The 27,057-nt window shown below is 40.6% G+C and overlaps 1 protein-coding gene across 1 annotated transcript in view; it reads right to left on the bottom strand.

Annotated features, from left to right (window-relative positions):
* Positions 1–23,944, bottom strand: part of LOC124271036 (protein crumbs-like) — a 113,005-nt gene extending 89,061 nt beyond the window's left edge. The window contains 12 exon segments of the mRNA XM_046706094.1: positions 6,269–6,472; positions 8,711–8,845; positions 11,340–11,575; positions 13,305–13,494; positions 14,161–14,175; positions 14,426–14,570; positions 16,432–16,528; positions 18,414–18,539; positions 19,426–19,535; positions 20,167–20,373; positions 21,657–21,907; positions 23,859–23,944. Of these exon segments, the coding sequence (XP_046562050.1) occupies positions 6,269–6,472; positions 8,711–8,845; positions 11,340–11,575; positions 13,305–13,494; positions 14,161–14,175; positions 14,426–14,570; positions 16,432–16,528; positions 18,414–18,539; positions 19,426–19,535; positions 20,167–20,373; positions 21,657–21,907; positions 23,859–23,889 (1,747 nt within the window). The 5' untranslated portion in view covers positions 23,890–23,944.
* Between the last annotated feature and the right edge of the window lie 3,113 nt (positions 23,945–27,057).

Here is a 27,057-nt window from a genome sequence, read left to right as displayed (position 1 = left end):
CAATTGAGCCTGGACCAGACAATCCAGGGATCAACATCATGCACATCGATCTACGCGATTGGGATACGATGACATGCGTCAACCCAGCCTGACCACCCGATCCCGTTAGTCGTCTATTACGACAAGCATGGGTTGCTGAAGATCAATTCTAACCCAGACCTTCACGGGTATACAAGAGATTATTGTATATTTGTTCATCTTTAACATGTAGTACTCAAGTTCAATAATAACAAACTTTTCTCAGTTGACTTTACAGTCAATCTGTAATGGCTGGTAGGTACTGCAATATTCAACTGTGGATAATCAGTAACTTGTATGTTCCTTTAACTCCTACACCTCTGACTCAACAAGTAACATACAACATCTCTGTTCCCCTAAATGCACTAAAACTAAAATTTATCTGTTGAAACTCAAACCACTAATCCAGCAACACTAATTCCTTCATTTTATTCTGATTTATATTCTTGTGTGAACACATGACCCGAAAGGTCATACTTCAGGTCAGCCAATCAGATTAAGCGATAAACCCCTCAGGCATCAAAGGCTTAACCAATCAATATGTAGCTATTGAAAGACTTCCTGTATTATCTTCATGCACAAACAGCTCAGACACAGCTGTGTGTACACACACATGCTGATGTTAAACCCTCAATTATGAGGATGGATCCGAGAGGTGAAATACTGAGAGGTGCTAAATACCATGGGAATCAATGCTGCATTTGGATCAACTACATCAACATGAAATACAATGTAAACACTGACTGTTCACTCTCTTGGGTACAAATTATCACCATTGTTTTCACCATCATCATCATCATCATCATGATGTTACGAGAGTGTGTTTCTTGTAATTTGTATTATCACATTGATAAAGTGATAGTTATTATGGGTCACAATGTATAAAGTTTTGAGTGTGTGTTTTAGGCTCGCATCTCACATCATATATGTTCAATGGCAATAGTATTTTAAACCTTTTGTCACGGCAAATTATTAACCGTAACAATCATTAGCATAACTATCGTTACTGTAGCACCCATCATCATCAGTATCGTCGCCATTGTCATCATCATCATCATCATCATCATCATCATCATCATCATCATCATCAACAACACTACTATTGTCACTGTTGTATCATCGTCATCATAACAATTGTTACTGTAGTATCCACCATCATCATCATCATCATCATCATCATTGTAACCATCATCATCAATGAATTTTCATCAGTAGAGTCGGCAGGCGTTATACAACCAAGGCACATCAATATTGTAACCTAGACTCTGATATACACTTACAATTAAATCAAGCCAGCAATAAGAATTTTCTTCTTCAGTCATAAGAAAAACACACAAGTTTTTTTCTTTGATTTGCCTCTAAAATATATGCTTCAATCCTTTTAGTTCTGTGCACCACTTGTATTTGTTGGCTCTTTTATTTTGGTCTGAGGGAGCACCTTTAGAATACAGCAACACAGGTTCCTGTGTAGACGATCTTTGCCACAGGTCAAATGTCACAAAGACAAGCAGCCCGGGCCCCGTTCCTCAAAGCTATCGTAGTGCTACGACAATTGTAAGTCTATGTTAAAGTATGGGAGTTACGATCATCTTAGCGCTACGACAATTGTAAGTCTATGTTAAAGTATGGGAGTTACGATCATCTTAGCGCTACGACAATTGTAAGTCTATGTTAAAGTATGGGAGTTACGATCATCTTAGCGCTACGAAGTTGTAAGTCTATGTTAAAGTATGGGAGTTACGATCATCTTAGTTCTACGACTGCCGTAAGTCTATGTTAAAGTATGGGAGTTACAATCATCTTAGCTACAACAATTGCAAAGTCTATGTTAAAGTATGGGAGTTACGATCATCTTAGCACTACGACAATTGTAAGTCTATGTTAAAGTATGGGAGTTACGATCATCTTAGCTCTACGATCGTTTTGTGGAACAGGGCCCTGTCTGAGATTTGAATCAGGCATGAACTAAATGTGTGATGTCACACCTTGAAATTATTACAGGCATGATTTGAAAACACCCTGAACCATCAACATACTGTCCCTTTTCCTGGGGTCATGGAAGTCGTCTACAGTATTTGAATCCAGTGAGCTTAACTGTTACCACTTGGGTAACATAACAAGGACCCTGGACAAGCATGCTCAACTCTGAACACTGTTAAACCATGGGTTGATCTTCAGTGACCCAGGCTTGTCGTAAGAGGCGACTAACAGGATCGGGTGGTCAGGCTTGCTGACTTGGTATCCCAGTCCCAGTTCTGTAGGTCAATGCTCATGTTGATCACTGGATTGTCTGGTCCAGACTCCATTAGTTACAGACCGCCACCATATAGGTGGAATATTGCTGAGTGCAGCATAAAACTAAACTCATTCGCTCAGGTTAAACCATAGGACTTGAGCAAACAGATAACATGTGATTTTATCCTTTGCATGTACATGTGATTTTGCTTCAAGTGATCAAAGGAACAAAAAACATCTTCCACAATCTATAGGGGGGGTAGGTCAGCCTAATGGTTAAAGTGTCTGCTTGTCATGCAGAAGATCCGGGTTTGCTTCCCCACATGGGTAAACTGTGTACATTTCTGGTGTCCTCGATATGATATTGCTTGAATAGTGCTAAAACCTCCCTCTTCCTCACTCACTCACTGACTCCTTTCTACACTGTCAACATCTGCCCAGCAGGAATACCGAGGTCTTGTTTCTTTAGAAAATCACCGACTTGATCAATCACAAACTAATGACTTAAGTCGCCATAATTGAGGAAGAAGAGAAACTAATTAGATTTGTCCAGTAAGCTGAGAATGATTATAGTGCTCATGAATATGTACAACTTCATGATCACACGACGTAAAGCTTGACAGATGATACTTGTAGGACACTTTGAAAATACCTGTTAGGGGCAATATGACCCGCTCATATAAGGGAAGGTTGGGATTCGTTGTTTCATCCCTGAAATTATCACTGATAAAGACGGAGACTGATCACATCAACTGCATTATATCCATCGCTTGTGTGACCGCCTCCGTGGTGTAGTGGTTAGAGCGTCCGCCCGGAGAGCGGAAGGTCGCGGGTTCGATCCCCGACCGCGTCATACCAAAAGACGTTAAAATATGGTACTTGTTGGTCCCTGCCTGGCGCTCAGCATTAATGGGTACAACAAGGACTGGTCGGCTCAGAGTCAGTATAATGTGTCTGAGTGGGGTATTCATGCTTCACTGCAGCATGGTATCTCAGTGGGCTAGCACTATAAAACCAGCTTAAGTCTGGGCTAGTACAAGCAGCCACACATACACATACACACGCATGCACGTCGTCATATGAGCGAAATATTCTCAAGCACGACGTTAAACCCAATTCCACCACCACCACCATCGCTTGTGTAAAAAAAATTGTTGGATAAAAACACTTTTCAGTTTGACCGACAATGATAATTCAAAATTGACACGACACGCTCATAAATTAATTTATATGACAATTTACAAAAATCCATGATGAAGGCATTGCTATGACGTTGCTGATCTAAAAACCTTCCCATCTCTTTAAATCATTAAAAAATTTAAATTATGAAAAAATGGTCACTCTGACATGTAATTTTCAAAATGAAAACCCAATATTAAATGAACCATTACAACAGCTATGGATCCGACAAAACAAATGAATGTTAAGCACTGCTGCAAACCCAACCGATCTTAACACTGGCAGCAACTTTACAAATCGGTCAGAAACAAAGGCACTTGGACATAATGCATGTCTCCGCCAACGTGACAGAAATCAAGAAGCATGTCAGAATGCAACCAGAGGAAGCGAGACCGAATGTCCCTATTGATTTAGGTGAAAATTGTCTCTTAAATTTTAAGTACTTAATTTCTGAAAACGATTTGAGATTACTTTTTGAATACAATTGTAAAAATACTGCCATGTCATGCATGTCATTTCTGTAACAAAACCAAACAATTATTAGGACCAGGACGTCATGAGAATATTTTAACCAAATCAACAATTTAGACAATGATATTCTTTTTCCTGGACAATGCAAGTAACCATCATCAGAGACTGACACTGTAATTCATAATTCATAAATGGCAAAAGTCTGATTGATTTTTTAAATGGCATAAAACATCTCCTGACAAACTTCAACTCTCCTGGGCCTTGGCTGTGATTGGCCCATTGTCTGATACCGTCTCGGAAAGTTGTATGCAGGGTGCAATCCTTCATGCAAGTTGCAGACCAAATATTGATTTCGCATAATGTTTCTAATTGAAAAAGCTGACTGATTTGAGTAAATTCCTGTAAAAATAATTCAAAATTAGATTGATAAGACAAATTTGTATTTAAAACAAATGATGACCATGTGACTTAATCATCGAGGATAATTTGTTCTGGAGCCGGGATAATGGAAGATGCTGGAAATTGAGAACAATCACACGACAATGACACACAACCATTTCCATATATGGCAAAAATGCTGAAATCAAGATATAAATGCAAAGAATTTTTTCAACAGATTGTTAACTGAAATGTCATAGAAAAATTACTTGGTGAGATATCGATTATTTCCACACCTTTGTCAGGCGACAGACACAATGTGTCTCTGATGTTTGATTGGTGTCTGACATTGGGATGAAAATGAAGGAACAAAATTCGGCTGCATTTAGATCCCCAACATGATCATCCCAATCAGAGTATTCATTCATCATCATCATCATCATCATCATCATCATCATCATCATCCATCATCATCATCACCCCCAAGCCCACCCCGTGAGAGGACCTTTGAGATTATTTTGTAAGTAAACATCATTATCTACTGTAATATCATCACCTATTTTTTATAGTGCTCCTGAGTAATCGCTTTGACTTGCGAGTATTTCTTTAGTTGAATAGAAACAATTTTAATTATTTAGATGGGGAAAAGATTCACTGCCCACCAGGACCACTGAAAACTTATCATCAAGTGGTCCTGATGAATTTTCACTAGTCAGGGGCCACAGGACCAGCGTACTCATTTCTATGAAAGGACCTAAGAGTGAGTGAGTGAGTATGGTTTTACGCCGCTTTTAGCAATATTCCAGCAATATCACGGCGGGGACACCAGAAATGGGCTTCACACATTGTACCCATGTGGGGAATCGAACCCAGGTCTTCGGCGTGACGAGCCAACGCTTTAACCACTAGGCTACCCCACCACCCAAAGGACCTAAGAGATTACATCAAAAGAAATCATCATCGTAATCATCATCATCACTATCATCCCTAGAGAGAACCCTTAGAGCTTACTTAGCAAGCAAACATGATAACCCTAAACCTTGCAAACTTTCCACTAAACAAAATTCTCCAAAAACACAACTATAATGGTGATATGACGTTATTCGATACATCACCACAACTGGAGACAGAGGTACGCTGTTGTTAAACATTCTCATTGATTATCCTTTGATCATAATAGGAACTGAATATATATTTATACATTACCTGACGAAGTATATAATATCTGTACCATGAAATTATTGCAGTACATCTAACTTTTGGTGAATGGTTCCAATCTCACGATACTCTCAAAATGAGTACCTTCAAGTGACTGACTGACTGACTGAGTTTGGTTTTACGCCGCTTTTAGCAATATTCCAGCAACATCGCGGCGGGGGACACCAGAAATGGGCTTCACACATTGTACCCATGTAGGGATCGAATCCAGGTCTTCGGCGCGACGAAAGACGAGCGCTTTAACCACTAGGCTACCCCACCTCCAACTGAATATATATTTATACATTACCTGACGAAGTATATAATATCTGTACCATGAAATTATTGCAGTACATCTAACTTTTGGTGAATGGTTCCAATCTCGAGATACTCTCAAAATGAGTACCTTCAAGTGACACTTTAGCAGCTGTACTAAGAAGTTGTATAAGCTTCATATTGTTTCTGACTATTTGCCACACTGTGAAACACATGTAGATCTAAATTTTTAAATAAAAAAATTCAGCAGTTAGACAGCCATTCAAAAGACAGATGGAATGATGCTGGGCATGGCATAAAACAACCCTTGCTCACTCTGTGGAAAACACTTACAGGGTGGATTAACGACTGAAGTGTTTTTTCAGTTGCTTCATTCAACCCCAAAACAGCCGATATGAACCGGAAAAATTATCAGGCGACGATTTTAAACTTTAACCACTAGAGCTACCACAATTTTAAAAGGAAACACTTACAAGGACATTCTGACGCTTCATAAACAGAAACAAGCTCTTACCTGTCCAGCCTGGTGTGCAGGTACATGTGTAGCTATTTACGAGGTCAGTGCAGGTAGCATTGTTTTCACAGGGAGTTGTCACGCAGTCGTCAATGTCAGTCTGACAGTTCCTCCCGGTGTACCCTGCTGCACAGAGGCAAGTGTAGTTGGCGATGTTGTTGATGCATGTGGAGGAGTGTTGACAGGGAGATGCCAGACACTCATCTGGAACAAATATAACTTCGAAGCTTGAGAAGAATAACTATATGTCATATGTAGGTCCTGATCACCATTGTACATGCTGTACTAGTCACGTACTTTATCATCACTGTTGTTGGACTGTATGGCGAGTGGTGTTGTGCACGTATTTGCATTATGATACACATGGCTATAACACATGGCTATAACACATGGCTATAACAAATGTCTATAACACATGTCTATAACACATGGCTTAACACACATGTCTATAACACATGGCTATAACACATGGCTATACAGGGGTGGAAATAACCAACTGCCCGAGTCCAGTGTTTTTTTCTGTTGGGCAAGCAAATTTGTATATCACACTGTACCGGTGTCCAGTAGACTTTCCAATGTTAATTATGTTCTTTATGTAAAAAATCAACAAGAAAACGGCCGGTATAGTGGGGAAATTATCAGGGCAAGTGATTTTACATGTGCCACTGTACCGGAGTACACTAGCAATTTTAAAGTTATTTCCACCCCTGCTATAACACGGAAAATGGTGGGCAAGCTGTCTAAGTTGCCAGGCTAGTGATCCAGCGAGCTTGAGGTGCCGGGATCGAGCCCACCTGTGACCAGTTGAAAAAAGTTTGGAGTCAACATTCTGGGCTGACTCTTTCGGTGTTGTCACCACGGCTTCCTATAAATATGGAAGTCAGACAACTGGTAGTCTAGACCACCAACTTTGTGTACCCCTCTGATAAGTGTAAATTGGCACGGCTCCCACAGCCGAAAGCTATGAATACACAATGCCATTTAGAAAGTGGTCAAATGCAACATATGTTATTTGGGATTACTCTTTCTTAGTAAAGTACAGATTCTAGTACTTTTGGGGTTGAGTCTCATCTGTGATTCGAACTCACACCTTCAGAGTCAGGCACTCAATCGCCAGCACACAAAGTCAGACACCTAACCCGCTCAGCCACCACTGCTTCCACAAAAATGGAAGTTGGACAACTGATAGCAGGGAAAGACACCTTTCACAATTTCCACTAGACCCAAGTGAGTGGACAATAATTAGTGGTCCTGTCTGTACTTCACTGGTCCAAAACATAAACATTCATAGATTTACTTAACTATCAATACAAAATTCACTGGCCACCAGGACCACTGCAAACTTCTCATTTAGTGGTCCTGATGTATTTTTACTAGCAATGGACCACAGGACCAGCGTAAATTTCGTACACTGGGTAGTCTAGACCATGGACTTTGTGTACCCCTCTGATAAGTGTAAATTGGCACGGCTCCCACGGCCAAAAGCTATGAATACACCATGCCAACAATAATATATAAACAAGACAATTGCCTCATTCAACTCTGCACTTGAGATGCTCAGCAAAGTTTTCACTTAGGAGATAAACATCATGTGTTGGCCAATTTCCGGGTGCTATTGAGTATTTGAAGCACGGGAATTCATTTGGAACCGACGGCGTCATCCGGAGGTTTCAAATGAAATATTCCCGTGCTTCAAATACTCAATAACAACCGTAAATTGGCCAACACATGATGTTTATCGACACTGTAAACACAAAAGTAAACCAAAAGGTCCACACACATTTTTGTGTCTGCACTCATTGACATGGAGTACGAGTACAGCAGTGAAATGTCATCAACCGGCCGTTTCGGCTGGTTCCCATGGTAGCATCTGGAACTGCTCATTTGTGACATCATTCCGACTTTACATCACATTATGATTTGAATGACGTCATCAAAGCTGACGACGTAACAATACAATGGTGTGAGAGATGTTTGAATGTATTAATACGCAGCGAATTTCCGGGAATCGAATACCATTTGATCATGTTTTTCAACCAATCAGATTAAAGGACAAAGAATATTTGAACTAATCAATGAATGTCATAAGACCTCTTGTACATATTTTTCCAAAAATTATTATAAAATTGAATTGAATAAACTTCAAAAGTCACCCTAATACGTGAGCCGCCATATAGCTGGAATATTGCTGAGTGCGGCGTAAACTAAACTCACTCACTCACCCTAATACGTGAAATCATACTATGATGATTGATCATGCCATCAACAAAATCCTGTCACCGCAAGACCAACAAACGCTCTCCAGATGACACTAGAATTAGGATACACAAATATTGGGAATAGAACAGAAGACTGACAGAACTGCTGGGCCACCTCACTGACACCTTAATGACAAATAAAACTTCACAACATTTCAATCAGTATAGTAGGTGTACATCTCACCGATATCCTGGTCGCATGTGTCCCCGGTATATCCCGGAGGACAGGTGCAGCTGTACCCAGTGAGTGAGTCGGAGCATATGGCCTGGTTGACACATGGGTTGGGCAGACAGAAGTTTCGGACGGAACAGTTCTTGCCTAGAAACAGAAAGGAACCAACGCATTTTTGATAGAAACAAGCAAATTTTAACTGAAAAGGAACCTGTGGGTGATGTAGAATCTCTTCATCAAGGCATTTAACATTGTTGTAAGGCTTGCTGTAGGGAAAATAATATGTGAGACAGTCTACAGAACTAAAAATATCTTTAAACCTTGAAAAGCCAGAAGGAACAATCAAGCAGCCAAGGATGATATGGAGAGTTTTGCAGAAGTTCTGCTACCTGAGTGCTGGTGTGTCTACAAAGTCAGTGAGCCTGAAACCACACCACATACTAGTACTAGATCATCATCATCATCATCATCATCATCATCATCATCATCATCATCATCATCCCCATAACCCCAATCCCATTAGTGAGTGAGTTAGTGGGTGGGTTTGTGGGTGAGTGAGTGAGTGAGTTGAAGGTTGAGTTAGTGAGTGAGTGAGAGAGGTTTTATGCCACTTTTAGCAATATCATGGCGATGGACACAATAAAAGGGCTTCACAGATTGTTGTAATGTGGGGACCTTTTCATGATAAGTGAACACCTTACCCACCAGACTAACTCTTTATCATCCAAACACCCAGCAGTTTTTTACGCTCAGCAAAGAACATGGTCACCCTAACCTTATCACAGTGCTCTACAAGAGCCGTATGTCAAACACATTTGATGACTCCGTCGTGAATTTGCACCAAATTAAATAGATATTGAATTACACGCTGTCAGGAACACACGTAAGTTTGCATTTTGATTGCAAAGTTAAATTTTATCCACACTTTTACAATAACAAATTACCAAATTAAAAAACAACTTGAGAAAAAGTCTGCCACATCCAGCGTGAAATGTAAAATTGATTTAAGTTGGTGTGATTCACGTTCCTCTGAGGCTGTGGGCGAGCAGCATATTTGCCTGCATGGCTGTCACCTTGCCCAGACAACTAATGAGGGTCGTGTTCACCGAGCAACTTTTTCTTGACTTGGTGAAAAGAGATATTCCCTGTGAAAAATTCAATTTTTCAGAATTTCAATTAAGAAATAACATCTGTATTTCCTGTTGTGGATGTTAGCTGATGAAAGAAGTTTGAGAAATGGGAATTTAAGTAACTCTAGTTTCAATATTGATGGTTTTAAGGCTGAATATGACTCATGAAACACACCATGGATTATCTAAATATCTGATTATGAAATGAATTCCAGAAATTCACATATTGACATATGTCTTCTCTTAAGTGATTCACCAATCTGTTCCAATCTGCGAGGGCTTGATGATGATGATGATGATGATGATGATGATGATGATGATGATGATCTGTCAGGGCTTAATGCACCAAAGACCTTTAATAAAGTAAATGCTCCTACCACTAATTTGTTTTATGTACTCAACTCCCTGGGAATTGTACAACAGCTATGTGTCCTACCATGATCTCCAACCAGGTGGGACAGTAGGGTAGCCAAGTGGCTAAAGTGTTTGCTCATCACGCCGAACACCCGGGGTCAATTCCCCACATGTGTACAATGCAAGAAGCCCATTTCTGGTGTCCCCCGTTATGATATTGCTGGAATATCTATAAGCGACATAAAACTAAACTCAATCACTGGTACCAGGTACTCTACACCTACATGTGATGAGCAAGAGAGTGAGTTTAGTTTTACGCAACTTATAGCAATATTCCAGCAATATCACTGTTGGGAACACCAGAAATGGACTTCACATATTGTACACATGGGGAATCAAACCCGGGTCTTCGACGTGACGAGCGAACGCTTTAACCACTAAGCTACCCCACCGCATGCAAATCAGTTTGTATTACATATGGACACCTTTTTTGTTTCATACTGATGGTTCAATTTTTGATACATTTGTGCCACATTTTCTCCCCAATATAATTATTGCAATGTATGAAATAAGCCCAAAACCCAGCCAGACATCTGGGCTGGTAGCTTCAAAAAACTTACCAGCCCAGAAGAGATTTAACCAGTCCTTCTACTAAATACTAAATAGACAGTGCCAATGGACACATTACCTGAATAATGTTCTTTTTCACCCGTCCATCGGGCTGGCTAGCTGTAAAATTAGACCATCCGGCAGAATTCTAGCCTGTCTCGGGCAGTCGGACAGGCCTTATTTCATACACTGATTATGGGTCATATATATCCCAACAAATCATAGGTATATCTGTCTAGACAGAATCCTGTCTCATATGTACCGGGATCAAATTACAGGTTCTATTTATCTAAAAGAACAAATCACATTTTCCCCAAAATATATTATTGGTCATGTATCCCAACAAAACCAGACAGAATCGAGTCTCATGTTCATTCCAACCGAATCCTGCCTATGTTTGTCCCAACAAAATTCAGTGCTATTTTTAAAATTTTGTTTTGTTTTTTGGCTATAAAAATAAAAATAGCTGGTGATGCAGAATACCAATTCAGATGTCATGTCACTCAGCAAGGTTTCCAGATTAACAGGGTATCACTGTAACTCCTCACCCTTGTTATATGCCTGGGTGCAGATGCACTCATAGTCCAGAATCTTGTCCAAACAGGTGGCACCGTGAAGACATGGTGATGGGTCACAGTCGTCGATGTTCCTGCACTGCAGCGGTGATGCTGTTGCTGTGGTAAACCCTGGTGCACACTCACAGGACATGTTACACTGCTGGGAGGGCTCTGGACAAGATGGCTGACAGACGTCTGATGAGAAACAGCCACCATGTTTTACATCCCTGAGAATACAACAAACTTTGACAACAAAACCTAAGTGAACTATGCAACAAAGAGTTTACTAACAAATGCGTTGAAAGAACCAGCATGTTCGGATGTTTCATAAAATAATAATCTCATCAAATATAGTAATAGCAGCAATATGTTTCAAGGATTATACGCAACAAAATACTTTTCAAGTAATCCTTAAGTTTTGAGACACTTTGAACAGCATGCTTTTGTTTGTTTGTTGTTTTAACATCGCACTCAGCAATATTCCAGCTATATGGCGGCAGTCTGTAAATACAAGAGTCTGAATCATACAATCCAGTGATCAACATCATGAGCATCGATCTATTGGGATACAATCTATTGGGAAACACAACTGAGATACAATGACATGTATCAACCAAGTCAGCAAGCCTGACCACCTGATCCCGTTAGTCGCCTCTTACAACAAGCATGGATTGCTGAAGATCAATATTCTAACCCGGATCTTCACGGATATGTGATGGAGATGCTGTTGTTGCTGGGTGTGGAGGAGTTTCAGGGAGAATTGAGACATAGACCAACAGAATGAGTGAGTTGAGTGAGTTTAGTTTTACGCCACACTCAGCAATATTCCAGCTATATGGCGGCGGTCTGTAAATAATCGAGTCTGGAACAGACAATCCAGTGATCAACAGCATGAGCATCGATCTGCGCAATTGGGAACCGATGACATGTGTCAACCAACTCAGCGAGCCTGACCACCCGATCCCGTTAGTGGCCTCTTACGACAAGCATGGGTTACTGAAGATCAATATTCTAACCCGGACCTTCACGGGTGTCAGATCAGAAGGTGCGTGGTTCGAAGCCCATCACAACACTTGGAACTTTTATGACCGCTACATAAGCAATTGGGATCCAATGACATGTACAAACATAGTCGCCTTTTGTGGCAAGCATGGGTTGCTGAAGACCTTTTCTACCCCGGATCTTCATGGGTCTAGACCAACAGAAGGTCCATGGTTCACACTCATTTACTGTTACTTGTTGTTTAACATCACTATCCGCTACATTCCAGCTATAAGACCTGGATAATTCCAGAAACTGCCAAACATTCCAAGGTGGCCAAGGATGTTTCTTTAAAATGTTATTTGTTTCAGAAAATATTCGAAAAATATTATGACACGACAACAGACAAACCATAGTCATCAAAAAAAATTGAGTGTTCTTTTTCTTTTGAACAGTATAGACAAAGTTTTAATTTGATAAAGAAATACCAGAAACAGACAATATGCTTCATGACATCATAAATGACTCATGTCGGATAAGAACATGAAACAAAAGAAACCTTTTTGAAATGTAAAAAGAAATAAATTCAGTTAATGCCAAGGCTATCTGTCGAAGCCTGTGGCAAGGAGAACGGTATGTAGCCATCAGAGTTGCCAGGTTAGACCTCCTGCAACCTATAAAGGTGGCGACTTAATTAATCAAGTGAGTATGGTCTTCACACACTGCACACGTGGGGAATCAAACCCGGGTCTTCAGCATGACGAGTGAACGCTGTAACCACTAGGCCACCCTACTGCCCCAATTAATCAAGTGGTAAGACTAAGAGACTTGAAGGTTCCATATCACCACATCCCGACATATTGATCATAATAACAGACACTTCCTGTCTTGGCTGTTGTCAAAAAAACTGGAATACTAAAAAGTCTCATCATGAGGAACACTGTTTGTTATCATGAAATATATTTTCGCACCTACCTCTCTGATTTAGAATGTCCAAAGTTGATGAGCTTGGCAGGTTCTGACGCAATGCTGAAGGCAGCAAACCGAAGTTCATCAAAACATCCACGTAGAGATACCTGGGCTGATTGCGGCAGTGACGATATCAGTGAAGGGGAGACAACTCCACCAATAAACAATTCTGCTGCATTGAGAGTTTGCGCCACACCTAAGGAATGAGATCAAAATTACAACATGGTCTTAGCAAGTCTTTAAAGTTGCATGAATATGAACACACAATTTCATATGGAAAACAAGACAACAAGATAATTAACAAATAGGATGGGTATTGAGGTGATGTTACATTCCTGCTTGACAACGGTACAAGAATCTGTATCGAAACGTCACACTCTCATAATAAAGAAGTTGTTATCCATCAAAGATGTGACCTCTGCGATGACACCATGCCCAGCTACATACTCCCTCGTCAACAGAAGGCACATCCCAGGACACATGGAAGGTACTGTGATGTATTTTGCTCAAATGTAGCAGCCATAACATTTCTGAGTCCCATGATGGGATTTGAACCATGGACCTTCTGTCCAGAGGTCACGTCCTTTGTCCACATGACCAAAGATGTCCCATCAGCAAGCTGACAAGGTAAGGAATATATTGTATCAAATAAACCCATGACCTGACAAACCTATCACCCTTGACCGAACAAACCTGTGATCCTTGACTTGACAAACCTGACCTATGACCTGACAATCCTATGACCCTTGACCTGAATTTCTGTGACCCTTGACCTGACAACACATAGCAGTCAAGGTACACAGTGACTATCAGACAAACTGTTTGGTAAAGAGAGGAAGTGTGGTATGTAGTACCAACTCACCAGTTCCACTGGAAGCTGAAAAAAACAAGGAACAGGATTAAAGCAACGATGAGAAGTCCCCAGGTGTCTTCTCGCCTCTGTGATTACATCATATTACATCATAAATTCTATCACCAGGTGACCTGGTCCATGAGTTGACTTTTAGTCCCCCCACCTCCCTCCCCTCTCTCTTTCTCTCTCTCTCACACACAAAAAACAACCTGAGAATTGATATTAACGACATAAAACATGCTTTGTTTCCTTATACATAAAGTAGACAACTGACCATACTGAGCTTCCGCCAGTTGGATCCCTGTTCCATCCAGCAGCACTGCGGTGTTGCCCTGACGACGCACCTGCACCAACATCCACTCCCCTGTGTTGTACAATACACTCCCGGTAGTTGTGGCAAACACTCCTGGACCAGTGCCCTACAACAACAACGCCATCAGTAGGGAGAACATTTCAGATGAGACAAAGTGTCACTTCTAGTCAGGTATTGAGTGTGAGTGAGTTTACTTTTACGCCTGCACTCAGCAATATTCCAGCTATATGGCGGCGATCTGTAAATAAACAATTCTGGACCAGACAATCCAGTGATCAACAGCATGAGCATTGATCTGCGCAACTGGGAACCGATGACATGTGTCAACCAAGTCAGCGAGCCTGACCACCCGATCCCGTTAGTCGCCTCTTACGACAAGCATGGGTTACTGACGACCTATTCTAACCCAGACCTTCACGGGTCCCAGTCAGGAGCACCACAATACGACACAGAACAGCTCTACTGACATTGTGGTCAAATCCAATTTTTCAATGTAACTTTATTTTGCCCTACTATTACGTTGTGAAAGAAAACTCTCAATCCTAGTTTCATACAATTAGACCAGAGAAATCTTTCAATATATGAGATAAGTTAACGAGTAAATTTCACTCAGAACAGTATTAGTGATATCACAGTACGGTACATCAGTTGTCAATGATGTTTATTTCTTCTAAAATAGTAGACCTGTGAAGATCCGTGTTAGGAACTTCAGTAACCTATGCTTGTCGTAAGAGGTGAATAATGGGATCGGGTTGACCAGTCAAGGCTCGCTGACTTGGTTGACACATGTCATCCTATTCCAATTGCGTAGATCGATGCTCATGCTGTTGATCACTGGATTGTCTGGTCCAGACTCGATTATTTACAGACCGCCGCCATATAGCTGGAATATTGCTGAGTGCAGCATAAAACTAAACTCACTCACTCACTCTTTTTACAGTAGTATCAGTCATGTATGTTTGGAAAAGAAACAATGTGCCCATTTCAGGGTTTTACATGACGCATGATTCCTGCGTATTTGAAGCAACAATTTTGTGAAAGACTCTCAAAATATTATCATACGAGTCAAACTTGACGCAAGTTTGATGGGTGACCCTCGGAATTCAGTTCAATAAGATCAGTTTGATAAGCAAGCAATGATAGTTTTCGATGATAGCTTGACTTTGACAGAGCTGTAAGATTGTTCCAAAGAACTCAGAGGAGACACTAATCCTTGCTACTGGCTCGGGTGACACTGCTACAAAAAGATGTACATCAGACTGTATTACCCTCGAGAGAAGCATACAACTTATATTAGTAACTAGTTATACAAAATGACAATACAACATAAAACAATAAAATATTTGCCAAACTCTTGCTTTCTGATTTATAAACACAAAGAAATATTAAATTTTCATGACTCCCAAATATTGAAAATGACTTTCAAAAATAGATATTGTGAGTCACCATGACTCCTATTTTTCAAAGTCTGTGTAAAACTCTGCCATTTCTTGCAAACGAATCTAAAAAAATACATTATGTTATTTTTTATTAATTCAATACAATATAATTTCAGCAATTTTCAAGCTGAAAAAAATAAGTCTTTTAATTTATAAGAAACTAATGACCATCTCAAGCAAAAATTACAGCCCCTACCCAGACAATTAAATGGTTGCTCCTCAATATATAAACTTACTCAAAAGAGCAAAATTCTCTGTAGCTGTTCAGCAGGTCTTAGCTTAAAACATCAGATTATGAATTTTCGAACATCATATGAAGAACATGAACAAGTAGTGATCACTCTGGCTCTAACAAGGTGTAATGCATCACACATTCTTGAATGATGGTTTGCGTTAAGGACAAGGTTATCCTTCATAAGTTAGTGACATGTTTTACAATTTTCATGCAATAATCAAGACTACAACGAATATGTCCAAAACCCCATAACACCAGGATATAGGCCACATAGCATGAAATATATAACCCACCTTCGTGTTAAGTCCGAGTGTGAGCTGACCACTTTGTTCCAAGTACAGCACCAGATAGGCCGGACCACCAAGGTAGAAGATAAGCCCTTGCTGAGCCCTGACACAGAAGGACAGGTTGATTTACACACCTTACATCACAAAGTGGCATTTAAGAAAATATAATGTAGGCAGAGCTGATGTACAGATATGAACTTATCTGTTCTTTGAATGAAACATCGATGCAGATCAAGTACCTATGTCAGCTCACAATGAAGTAATATTTAATACATGTCAGTTTAGCAGAAGAGTAAAACAATTCATTATTTGAAATTCAATTCTGTGGCCAAGTATATCAGGAGGCACGTTCCCTAAAAGAAACGCTTATTCATGCAACAATAGTGCAAGTAGCTAAAGGGGGGTAATCTATAGACTGTTGAATGTACAATATTACCTCCCCTTGATCAAGTTCATAAACAAGAGCAAAATACCTTTCTTTATTCCAAGTTCTTCACATACACAATGCTTGATTACCACCAGACTACAAGGAACATATAATATAATCCCAGTCGATAACTGTGGGTTCCCACTGATAAGTCATTCTTCCCTAAACTTTGATGAGGTGTCCATTCATTGGGTCAGCACCTTCATACTATTGCAGACAGCAATGATATGATTTTGTTGGTTGGTTTGTTGTTTAACACCACGCTCAGCAATATTCCAGCTATATGGCAGCGATCTGTAAATAGCCGAATCTGGACCAGACAATCCAGTGATCAACAGCATGAGCATCGTTCTAAGCAATTGGGATACGATGACATCTGTCAACCAAGCCTGACCACCCGATCCTGTTAGTCGCCTCTTACGACAAGCATGGGTTAGCAAAAACATGACCCCACACAGTCTGGTTTCTGAGTTTAGGTACTGTTGGTGTGAGGGAGTAGCTGCTTGTCTTGACAAATGTTGGAGTATCAGTGCTAAGCCACTAAGATACCATACTGCAGTTTAACAGCTGGCTGTTCCTCTTTTTGCAGTCCTCCCTCGTAACAAATAGTGAACTTTGTAAAAAAATTAATGATAGTTTGTTAAACAACTTTTTTATTTTTAGGACATAAATTCTGCAAAAAAATCACAGAGTTGGTCTGATGTTTTGATTATGATCAGTGTTTCATTGAGTATTATATGTATAGTAGTTTTCGAGTTAGAATGCAATTCATCGGTCCGCTTTTGAGCCAAACGGGTCTATATCGGTCACAGAGAGTTTCAGTCTCCTGTTCTATTTGGTTCTTGATGCACATTCGACACAATCATGACCTGTACTTTATCTAAACCAAGTGTCAACTGAGGAAAACATCATGATATTGTTACAAAATTATTTGTTTGAATGTTCATATTGTATTTTCTGAGAAACTGTGAAACTGTGAAATGTTTAGTCCTTAGTGGGATCTGTAATATCATTTGCTTCAGACACTAGACCGAATATCTGCCTCCGAGGAGTTCTGGATAACGCTGTGCTTGACAAGACAATAAGCTGAGGTAGTTCCTTAGTGCTCATCCTAGACATGTAATCCAAATTGACCTGGAATTACACCTCACATTGTGTCATAATTTTACCTCTAGTGACCTTGACCTTGTGAGATCACCCACAAGTTGTACACAAGGATCAAATATTGTTCTTTAAATAGATAACTGATCATGCACACAAGCTATGCTTGAGCTTAGATCACACAGAATGACTTGGACCTTCAATGTCGTACAATACCATTAAAACAAAATCCCCCAGCCCCCTTTCACAAAGTGATCTTAGTACTGAAGAATGGGAGCTACAAGCCACTCCACTACGATTGCTCTGTGGAACTGGACCAATGATTATATGTAGGAGAGGTCAAGAGAAGGTCTTAAGGTAAGAAGTCTGAGAGTGTCTGGTTTATAAAAACAATAGCTGCTTTGGGATTCAAATTCAAGGATACATTACGGGTAGATGATCAATGATTATGTAAAACCACTTTGTGCGGAATTCGAGTTGGATGATCGTGTTCGTGCGAGGTGTCAGCTGGATGTCCATGAGGGCGAATGCCTGGCTGGTTGTCATGGTGATGATTGGGGACTTTGAACACAGGTCAGATGGACAGCTGAGAAGAAAGACAAAGAATGACCTGGTGGAACCATGACCTTCTGGGCCCTTGGAAACCATATTATTTGAACTTGTCCTGACATCTTCTGTGCTTGTCCCTTGTGATTTGAACCCTTGTCTTCTTCTGAGCTCTTGTCTAACAGTATTTAAACCCTTGTTTAATGTTTTTTGAACCCTTGTCTGACATCTTCTAAGCCCTTGTCTAACAGTATTTGAACCCTTGACTGACATCTTTTGAGCCCTTGTCTATCAGTATTTGAACCCTTGTCTGATATCTTTTGAACCCACATCCCACAGTATTTTGAACCCTTATCGACTGAGCCCTTTGTCTATCAGTATTTGAACCGTTGACAGAGTATTTGAACCCTTGTCTGGCTAGTATTTGAACCCTGGTCCGACAGTATTTGAACCCTTGACTGAAAGTATTTGAACCCTTGTCCGACAGTATTTGAACCCTTTTGACTGAAAGTATTTGAACCCTTGTCCGACAGTATCTAAACCCTTGTTCATCTGAAATCTTCTGACAGTATTTTTGAAACCTTGTCTATTTGAAAACCCCTTTTCTATCAGTATTTGAACCCTTGTCTAAAATCTATCCGTCTGACAACCCCTTGTCCGACCAGTATTTGAACCCGTGTATTTGAACCCTTGACAGTAAACCTTGTCTGAAAATCCGGAACTCCATGTCCCACAGTATTTGAACCCTTTGATTTGAACCCTTTTTCCAACAGTGTTTGAATGCAGGTTTTGCTGCATTATAATCAAATAGTGAATTTGTTATTCCAACACTGTAAACTGCATTTCACCAGTATGATGGTGAGAACACCTAACATTCACTTCACACAATGTACCCATGTGAAGATCCGAGCTTGTCTATATCTCACCTGGTCTGTACATGATGCATGTAGTCCCCAGTCAGATTGAGTCTGCGTGTTGCCGTCTCAACATACTCCAGACACGTGACCAGATACGCTGACAGACGGGAGGTGTCCAGCTGAGAAAGAGTAACATGGATTATGGAAGTCCTAGTACCCATCTCAGTCGCCTTACTGCCCGGGCTTGCATTCTTGTAAAACAGCCCTGGTTCCATTCATGTGGAATTACTGCCATTGATCTCCAGCTGCTGAGTTCATTGGCTACACTACTATAGCCTATAGGTCCAACATACCAATCAGAACACAGGCTACAAACCAGCTACATAGTCTGGTTGGCAGTATCAACAACATGGTGGTCAGGTCTGTTGATTAGGATCAATTTTGTAAGAAATTAAGTACTGAAAAAATGAAAGAAAGACAGTCGCCAAAAATCTTTTGGATGGAACAGTTGTCTTCAAAACTGACCACGGCTTTGAGTTATCTCCCAATTCCCTTTTGCCAACATTTGATTGGTTGGTAAAATGTTAATTAAAAACAAGGGCAATCTATGATTGCAGCAACAACGGGAATTGATCCAGGGGTTAGCGTAAATTCATCAAAATGTAAGTCCTGGAGATAACAAGGATGTACCCGGCCAAATCGGGCCTGTACCAAAAACATATCACTCAAATGAATTCTGACAAAGGTTTAAAACAGTCGTGGTGAATCTTGTTATTCCAAAGTTTTGCTTTCAACACATATAATCCTTACTTTGAGGTCATTGAGGGAGTTATATCCCCCGATGTAGAGCTCTCCAGCTAGGGAGGAGAGATCCAGCTGTTGGTCCAGCTCCACCAGGTAAGTGACCGACATCACACGGCCATTGATGGTAGCTCGGGTGAAGCTGCGGCTACGTAGTCCTGTGATGTCTACTGTGTAGCTTGTGTTGGGCATGAGACTGCCGTCACCTATTGTCAGCTGAAGTTTATTGCAAGAAAACAGTCTGTTACCATGATCAAGTACTTTCAGATAATTAAAGATGCTTTAAAACAATGAATATTTAATATAATCACACCACCTCTGTAACCACTAACCCCTCACCTGTATGTCCAGTGTCTCCACTATTAAACTCCTCAATTCCATGACTGTAGTATGTCTCCACTATTAACCCCTCACCTCTATGTCTAGTGTCTCCACTATTAACCCTGTCACTTCTACCTGACTGTCTAGTGTCTCCACTATTAACCCCCTCACCTGTCTAGTGTCTCTACTGTCTAGTGTCATTAACCCCACCTCTAGTGTCTCCACTATTAACCCCCTCATGTGTCTAGTGTCTCCACTATTAACCCCTCACCTGTCTAGTGTCTCCACTATTAACCCCTCACCTGTCTAGTGTCTCCACTATTAACCCACTCACCTGTGTCTCACCTGTCTAGTGTCTCCACTATTAACCCCTCACCTCACCTGTTAACCCCTCACCTGTCTAGTGTCTCCACTATTAACCCCCTCACCTGTCTAGTGTCTCCACTGTTAACCCTCACCTGTCTAGTGTCTCCATTAACTCACCTGTCTAACCCCACCTCACCTGTCTATGTCTCCACTGTCTAGTGTCTCCACTATTAACCCCCTCACCTGTCTAGTGTCTCCACTATTAACCCCCTCACCTGTCTAGTGTCTCCACTATTAACCCCCTCACCTGTCTAGTGTCTCCACTATTAACCCCACCTAGTGTCTCCACTATTAACCCCTCACCTGTCTAGTGTGTCTCCACTATTAACCCCTCACCTGTCTAGTGTCTCCACTATTAACCCCCTCACCTGTCTAGTGTCTCCACTATTAACCCCCTCACCTGTCTGTCTCTACTATTAAACCCCTGTCTAGTGTCTCCACTATTAACCCACTCACCTGTCTAGTGTCTCCACTATTAACCCCCTCACCTGTCTAGTGTCTCCACTATTAACCCCCTCACCTGTCTAGTGTCTCTCCTACTATTAACCCCCTCACCTGTCTCTGTCTAGTGTCTCCACCCCCCCTCACCTGTCTAGTGTCTCCACTACCCCCTCACCTGTCTTGTGTCTCACTACTCATTGTGAGTGTCTCCACTGTTCCATCCCCTCACTTCCATGACTGTCTTGTGTCTCCACTATTAACCCCCACCTTGTCTAGTGTCTCCACTATTAACCCCCTCACTTCTATGACAGTCTACTGTCTCCACTATTAATTCCATGACCTCCATGACTGTCCATCATTAACCCTCTCACCTCTATGACTCTGTTGAGTGTCTTCCACTCTAGGTAGATATTGCCACTATATACACCAAGCGAGAAGAAGTTATCTGCCCCTGCTTGGTAGAGCAGAAGACCACGGCTGTTGCAGAAAGTGAAGCTGAAGGTCAGACGATCCTCAGCCCCCAGAAGCTGGAAACTACTGGCATTGTACTTGATGTAGCTGTCGACATCGATGAAGTAGTTGGCTGCCGTCTCAGGGAGGAGGAGCAGGAGAAAGAGGGTTCCTGGAGATGATTCATACAAATGTCAGAATAACATATTTCTTATCATATCTTCCTATTTTGTCAGAAGGCAGAAGGTTAAAAACAGTTGCTGTGACTTGATGTCAAAGGTGAATTTCATTGTCTCATGTACCCTGTCAATAAATCGATTGGCTATGCTTGATGTGACGTCACAATTGCACGTGCTTCCCACCCTTGAGGCTGTTCCTGCAACAGTACTACTGGTACTTTACCCTCGTAAAACTTCACACGGAAAATTAAAACAAAATGATGATGGTTTGTTAAGTAATTTTTTATTTTGGAGACAAACGTTATGAAACTTTTTTCCAGAGTTGATCTTTTGTTTACATTACATTCTGCGTTGAAATGAATGTTTGATCATGAACCGATATGGTGTCAGATTGTGATTCATCGGCATCATTTTGACCGAAATAGACTAAGCTGGTTGTTGTTTAACGCCACACTCAGCAATATTCCAGCTGTATGCTGGCAGGCTGCAAGTAAACTTAATCATTGAACTTCTCTTGTGGAAAACAGTATTCGCTGATCCTCTCTATGAAATTCAAACAAATGTCCAGTTGTGATGTGGTCACTAATTATAACCAAACAAGTGTTTGCCACAAACATGGCAATGTCCCCCGCCGCTAAAGAAGAATGAAACATAACATATTTACAAGTTTATATCTTTTGGTCACATAGAAGATAACCTTTTGTGTGATGTAGTTTCTAGTCATGGTCACTTCTCAGAATCTTCTCCTAACTCAGAAGATATTTCAGGAATATAGTTGATGTGAATGTATAGATATCTACTGTCAGTATCAGTGTGTATTAGGGCTGGGACGGGTCCAAATTTTCTACCAGGGTACCCCACCCCACCCCACCCCACCCTGATACCCTGATACCCATTTTGTTAATTCCTGACATCAAATTTGTAAGCAATGGCAATATATTCTTCAGCTCGAGACTAAAATTTCAAGCTTTGCAATATCTTAACCAATTGTATTATTTACGAAACAGATGACTGTAAATTATGTCTAAATCTTCAAAGACAATACAACCTTTTAATGACTGGTGTCTGCATAATCACCCAATGTAGGCTGTTGACATAATTGAAGACATTGGGTGCAACGTTTTAAGAGATATCGAGTTTACATAATACATGTTATTGACTGATCAGCACCCTAGAATTTGGCAAGTAATAACGAAGCATACAACTTGATGGATAAAAGACTTTTAGCTTGATAACTATAGCTAGTGTTGGGAATCATAAACAAAATCCACTATAGATTATCGGAGGACTTGTGGTGAACAATTATCAATTATAATCGAAGTATATACATTTTTAATGTAGTTTTCCCCAGGTTTTCAAATGCATGATTTTTATAACTAATACTGTCATGCAATGAAATGCATGCAAGAAAGACACTGGAATTGTAATTAAACAATAAAAGTGGTTAAAATTTGACAATGCACATAGCTTTACGCTGTTGAGTGCATGTTTGCTCATGAATATTCATCAAATTTAATGGTTAGTTTACTTTATTCAAGTGTGTTATACGAAAACAACTAAATTCTGAAAATATGTTTTTTACAATCGATAATTATTTGTAATCCTTCCTTCGATCGATTTTCAATTATTTTGAATCATCGGAACACTGCCATTGATAACTGTGTAAGAATCTACATCGAAACATCATTCTATCCAATACACAAGAAGTTGTTATCCATGAAGTCATATGCTTCATTATAAACCACAGCTGCCATGAAAGGGAAACTTTGGTTCTGGACGATGAGAGCTCAGATTGTTATATCAGCAAATTGTCTTTGCAGCATGTGCCATAAAGATGACACGCATAACACTGCTGACGTCTATTCTACATTTTGCTTCAACATGTTTATAATCAGGGAAGTATAGGGTTTACACAATGTCCATGCGTGGAATATAATTTCTTACCTATCCAGATCGTGGGGAACTTGCACATCATCAGAAGGTGACGTCATGGATGGTGATCATCTCCCAGTCTCTGGAAGTAACACATGTTGAACACATTACATTCCACCTACTGATGTTGTAGTCCGACATGGCGACATGATCTGATGGAAAGCTATTTGTTTTCACACAAAAAATGGATGAGTAACATTTAAAGGGGTCAGGTCAAATACTGTAAATCATGAAATTAATGCGATCATTTTATTAATGCGAAAAATGCGTCTGTACTCTTCTCGCATTATTATTATGACGCATTTCAGTCTGATCATGTCTACTTAATAAAAGACAGGAAACGTAAATCTGTTGACACTATACATTACATCAATACAGGTCACTTCCTCATTACAGGTATCTCAAACCACATGTAATTATCACTGGTTACAATCACTGGTCATTGTTTAAAGTCACTCAAGCACATCAGCCAGACCGGACATTCTCTAGCCACGTTGTTTGTTGTACCTTGGTAGATGACTTGTGTCTTTCAAGTCGGATTACGTTTATACATGTTGTCATAAGACAAGTTGTAGCAAGCAATCACGTGATCAAACATGGCAGCGTAATCAAAACATTGTCAGCTCATTTCAATTCATTGCTTAACAAGCTCAATTCAGGTTATTTGGTAAATAACAAGTGTGAAAAGAAAAAGAACAACACCAAAGATTCAGGGTGTCACATTTTATCATCAACACAGATTCCTGAGCTCGCATTAATTTCGTGACGCATTTTAGTCTAGACCCTAGCAATCGCATTAAATTTGTGACGCATTAATTTCATGATATACAGTATTCCGGAACATCTGGTCTCTAACACTGCTGGAATATGAACGGGAAAGCTGAAGGATGCTTATGAAGACATGCATTCATCTACTCTGTGTTTGGTCATCAGACTGAGTGAGTGAGTTTGGTTTTACGCCTCTTTTAGTAATATTTCAGTAGTATCATGGCAGGTGACACCAGACATGGGCATCACACATTGTACCCATGTGGGGAATCGTACCTGAGTTTTCAGCGTGACCAGTAGACAGTTTAACCATTAGGTTACGCCAACACCCCTGGTCAACAGAACCTTACAACTCACCTTTAAGGAGTATTTGTTGTGTAAACTAATGAGTGAGCGAGTGTGAGAGTGAGTGAATGAGCGTGCAGAGTGAGTGAGTGTGAGTATGAGTGAGAGAGAGGGTGGGTGGGTGGGTGGGTGGTTGAGAGTGAGTGAGTGAGAGAGAGAGAGAGTGATTGAGTGAAACTTCAGAGCAAACCATACACATATTTGACTTCACCTTTACCAAAAGTACAAGTAGGTGAGTAAATATGGTTTTATCATGGTGGGGGGGCAGATGGTCCTCACACATTCTACCCATGTGGTGAATCAAACCCTGGTCTCTGGCATGACAAGCTAACATTATAACCACTAGGCTACTGCACCACACGGCCCCCACCCGCCCTGCCCTACAAGTCTGGGATGCTAGAGGGCAAAGACATGGCTTTGGTTGTCTTGGACAGTAAGAGGACAATCAGGATCAAGGCATCAAAGGACCATACAGAGCCATACCCACAATGAATACAAGCAGGCTATGACATACCTCCCTTGACTTTCAAGTTGAGCTCGAAATTCAAAATGCACAACCGAAACAGAGCGAGTATAATGTGACGAGACAGAATTTCAGTCATATGTCTTGACAAACGTACTATATTCATTTTGACAAACAGCATTAAAATATCAACCACTCTCATAGATTTGTGTTAAAAATAGCAAATGTGATGGTCTACTAAAATTTCTGTTACCATGGTAACAGAGAATAATCCTGTCAAAAGTTTTCTTTTATCTCAAAATGAAAAATTACATTCCCATTTTAACACCATTGGTTCTCTCCCTGGCCTAAAACATAAAACCGGTTTGTGTATGTTAAACACAAGAAAATATACTGAAAGCCATTAAAAATGCAATTTGACATTCATACTTTCTTTACTCACACTAATTTCAACATATATAAACCTAACTGGCAGATATGTTTTAAGTGAACATCTGTGAATAATTTCATCTGAAAATGTCCAGTCAACAACAACATCAGTGACGCAACAACGACATCACACAAAGGAGGGGTCACTTGCAGTCAATATCGTGTGTGTCCACCGTGCGCTGCAAAACATGCTCGCAGTCTTTGGGGCATTGAAAGACACACATTCTCAGGAACAGCTGTTGGATGGTCTGCAGCTTCTGATGGTCTATGGTCTGATCATGACACCACCCCCTCCAAAACGATCATGTTCAAGGACACAGTTTGTACGCATCTTTCTCCTTTACGTCGATAAATCTGTTGGCGTCCATCTACAAAAGGATCAGTTAAACCTGGATTCATCTGAAAAATGACATTTGGCCATGTCCTGTTGCCAAGATTGGCCCCATTTGCTGCCCATCGCTGTCTGGCAAGTCTGTGGCGATGCAATAAAGTTGGACCATGGTACGGGTGACGACACCGGATGTTGAAGGCAGCAAGGCGTCCTTGGCAACGTTGACTTGTCCCAATTGTCCTCCTTGCCTAATCATCAGCTGTTTGGAACCGATTTCGCAAGGGTGAAACACGGATATTGCGGTTTTGTCGAGCTGTTATCACAGGTGGTGCACCAGGTCGCGGACAATCAGCAACACTTCCGGTAGCCCGAAAACGTTGTCTGAGTCGACTTACAGTGGATGGATGCACATTAAAGTGCCTGGCAATCATCACATCTGAAGCACCGTGGCTGACCATACCGATAACCTGATTCCTTTCTCAAAGTGATTGAGTTCCACAATTCCTTGTGCTTTAAAAGGGCCTGGGTGCAGGTAATGCATGTGCACAACGTGTTTCATGAATGTGGTTGTGTTTCCGAGAAATGTCACAGGTTCAGTTTTAAGTATCAAAGTTCATCTCAGAGGAATGCTCCGGGACTCGAACTCGAAATGGGCCAGAAAAACAGCCTTTTATCCCTACATCCTCTGTATCGCAGGAACAAATCTTCAGTAGAACTTTTGTAAGTTTCAGGACAACAAATACCAATTGCGTTTTTAATGGCTTACAGTATATATTAATCAAAACAATGCCTAAATGTAACTTCAAATCTAATACATCTTATATCTGTATAAGATTTTGGTTTCTTCAGGTATTTGGGGGTTACAAATCTGTAAA

The sequence above is a fragment of the Haliotis rubra genome, unplaced genomic scaffold (assembly GCF_003918875.1).
Source record: "Haliotis rubra isolate DU_JTF1 unplaced genomic scaffold, ASM391887v1 Scf157, whole genome shotgun sequence".
Lineage (NCBI taxonomy): Eukaryota > Metazoa > Mollusca > Gastropoda > Lepetellida > Haliotidae > Haliotis > Haliotis rubra.
Note: the sequence above shows the minus strand (reverse complement) of the source record. Positions and strands in the feature narration are given on the sequence as shown.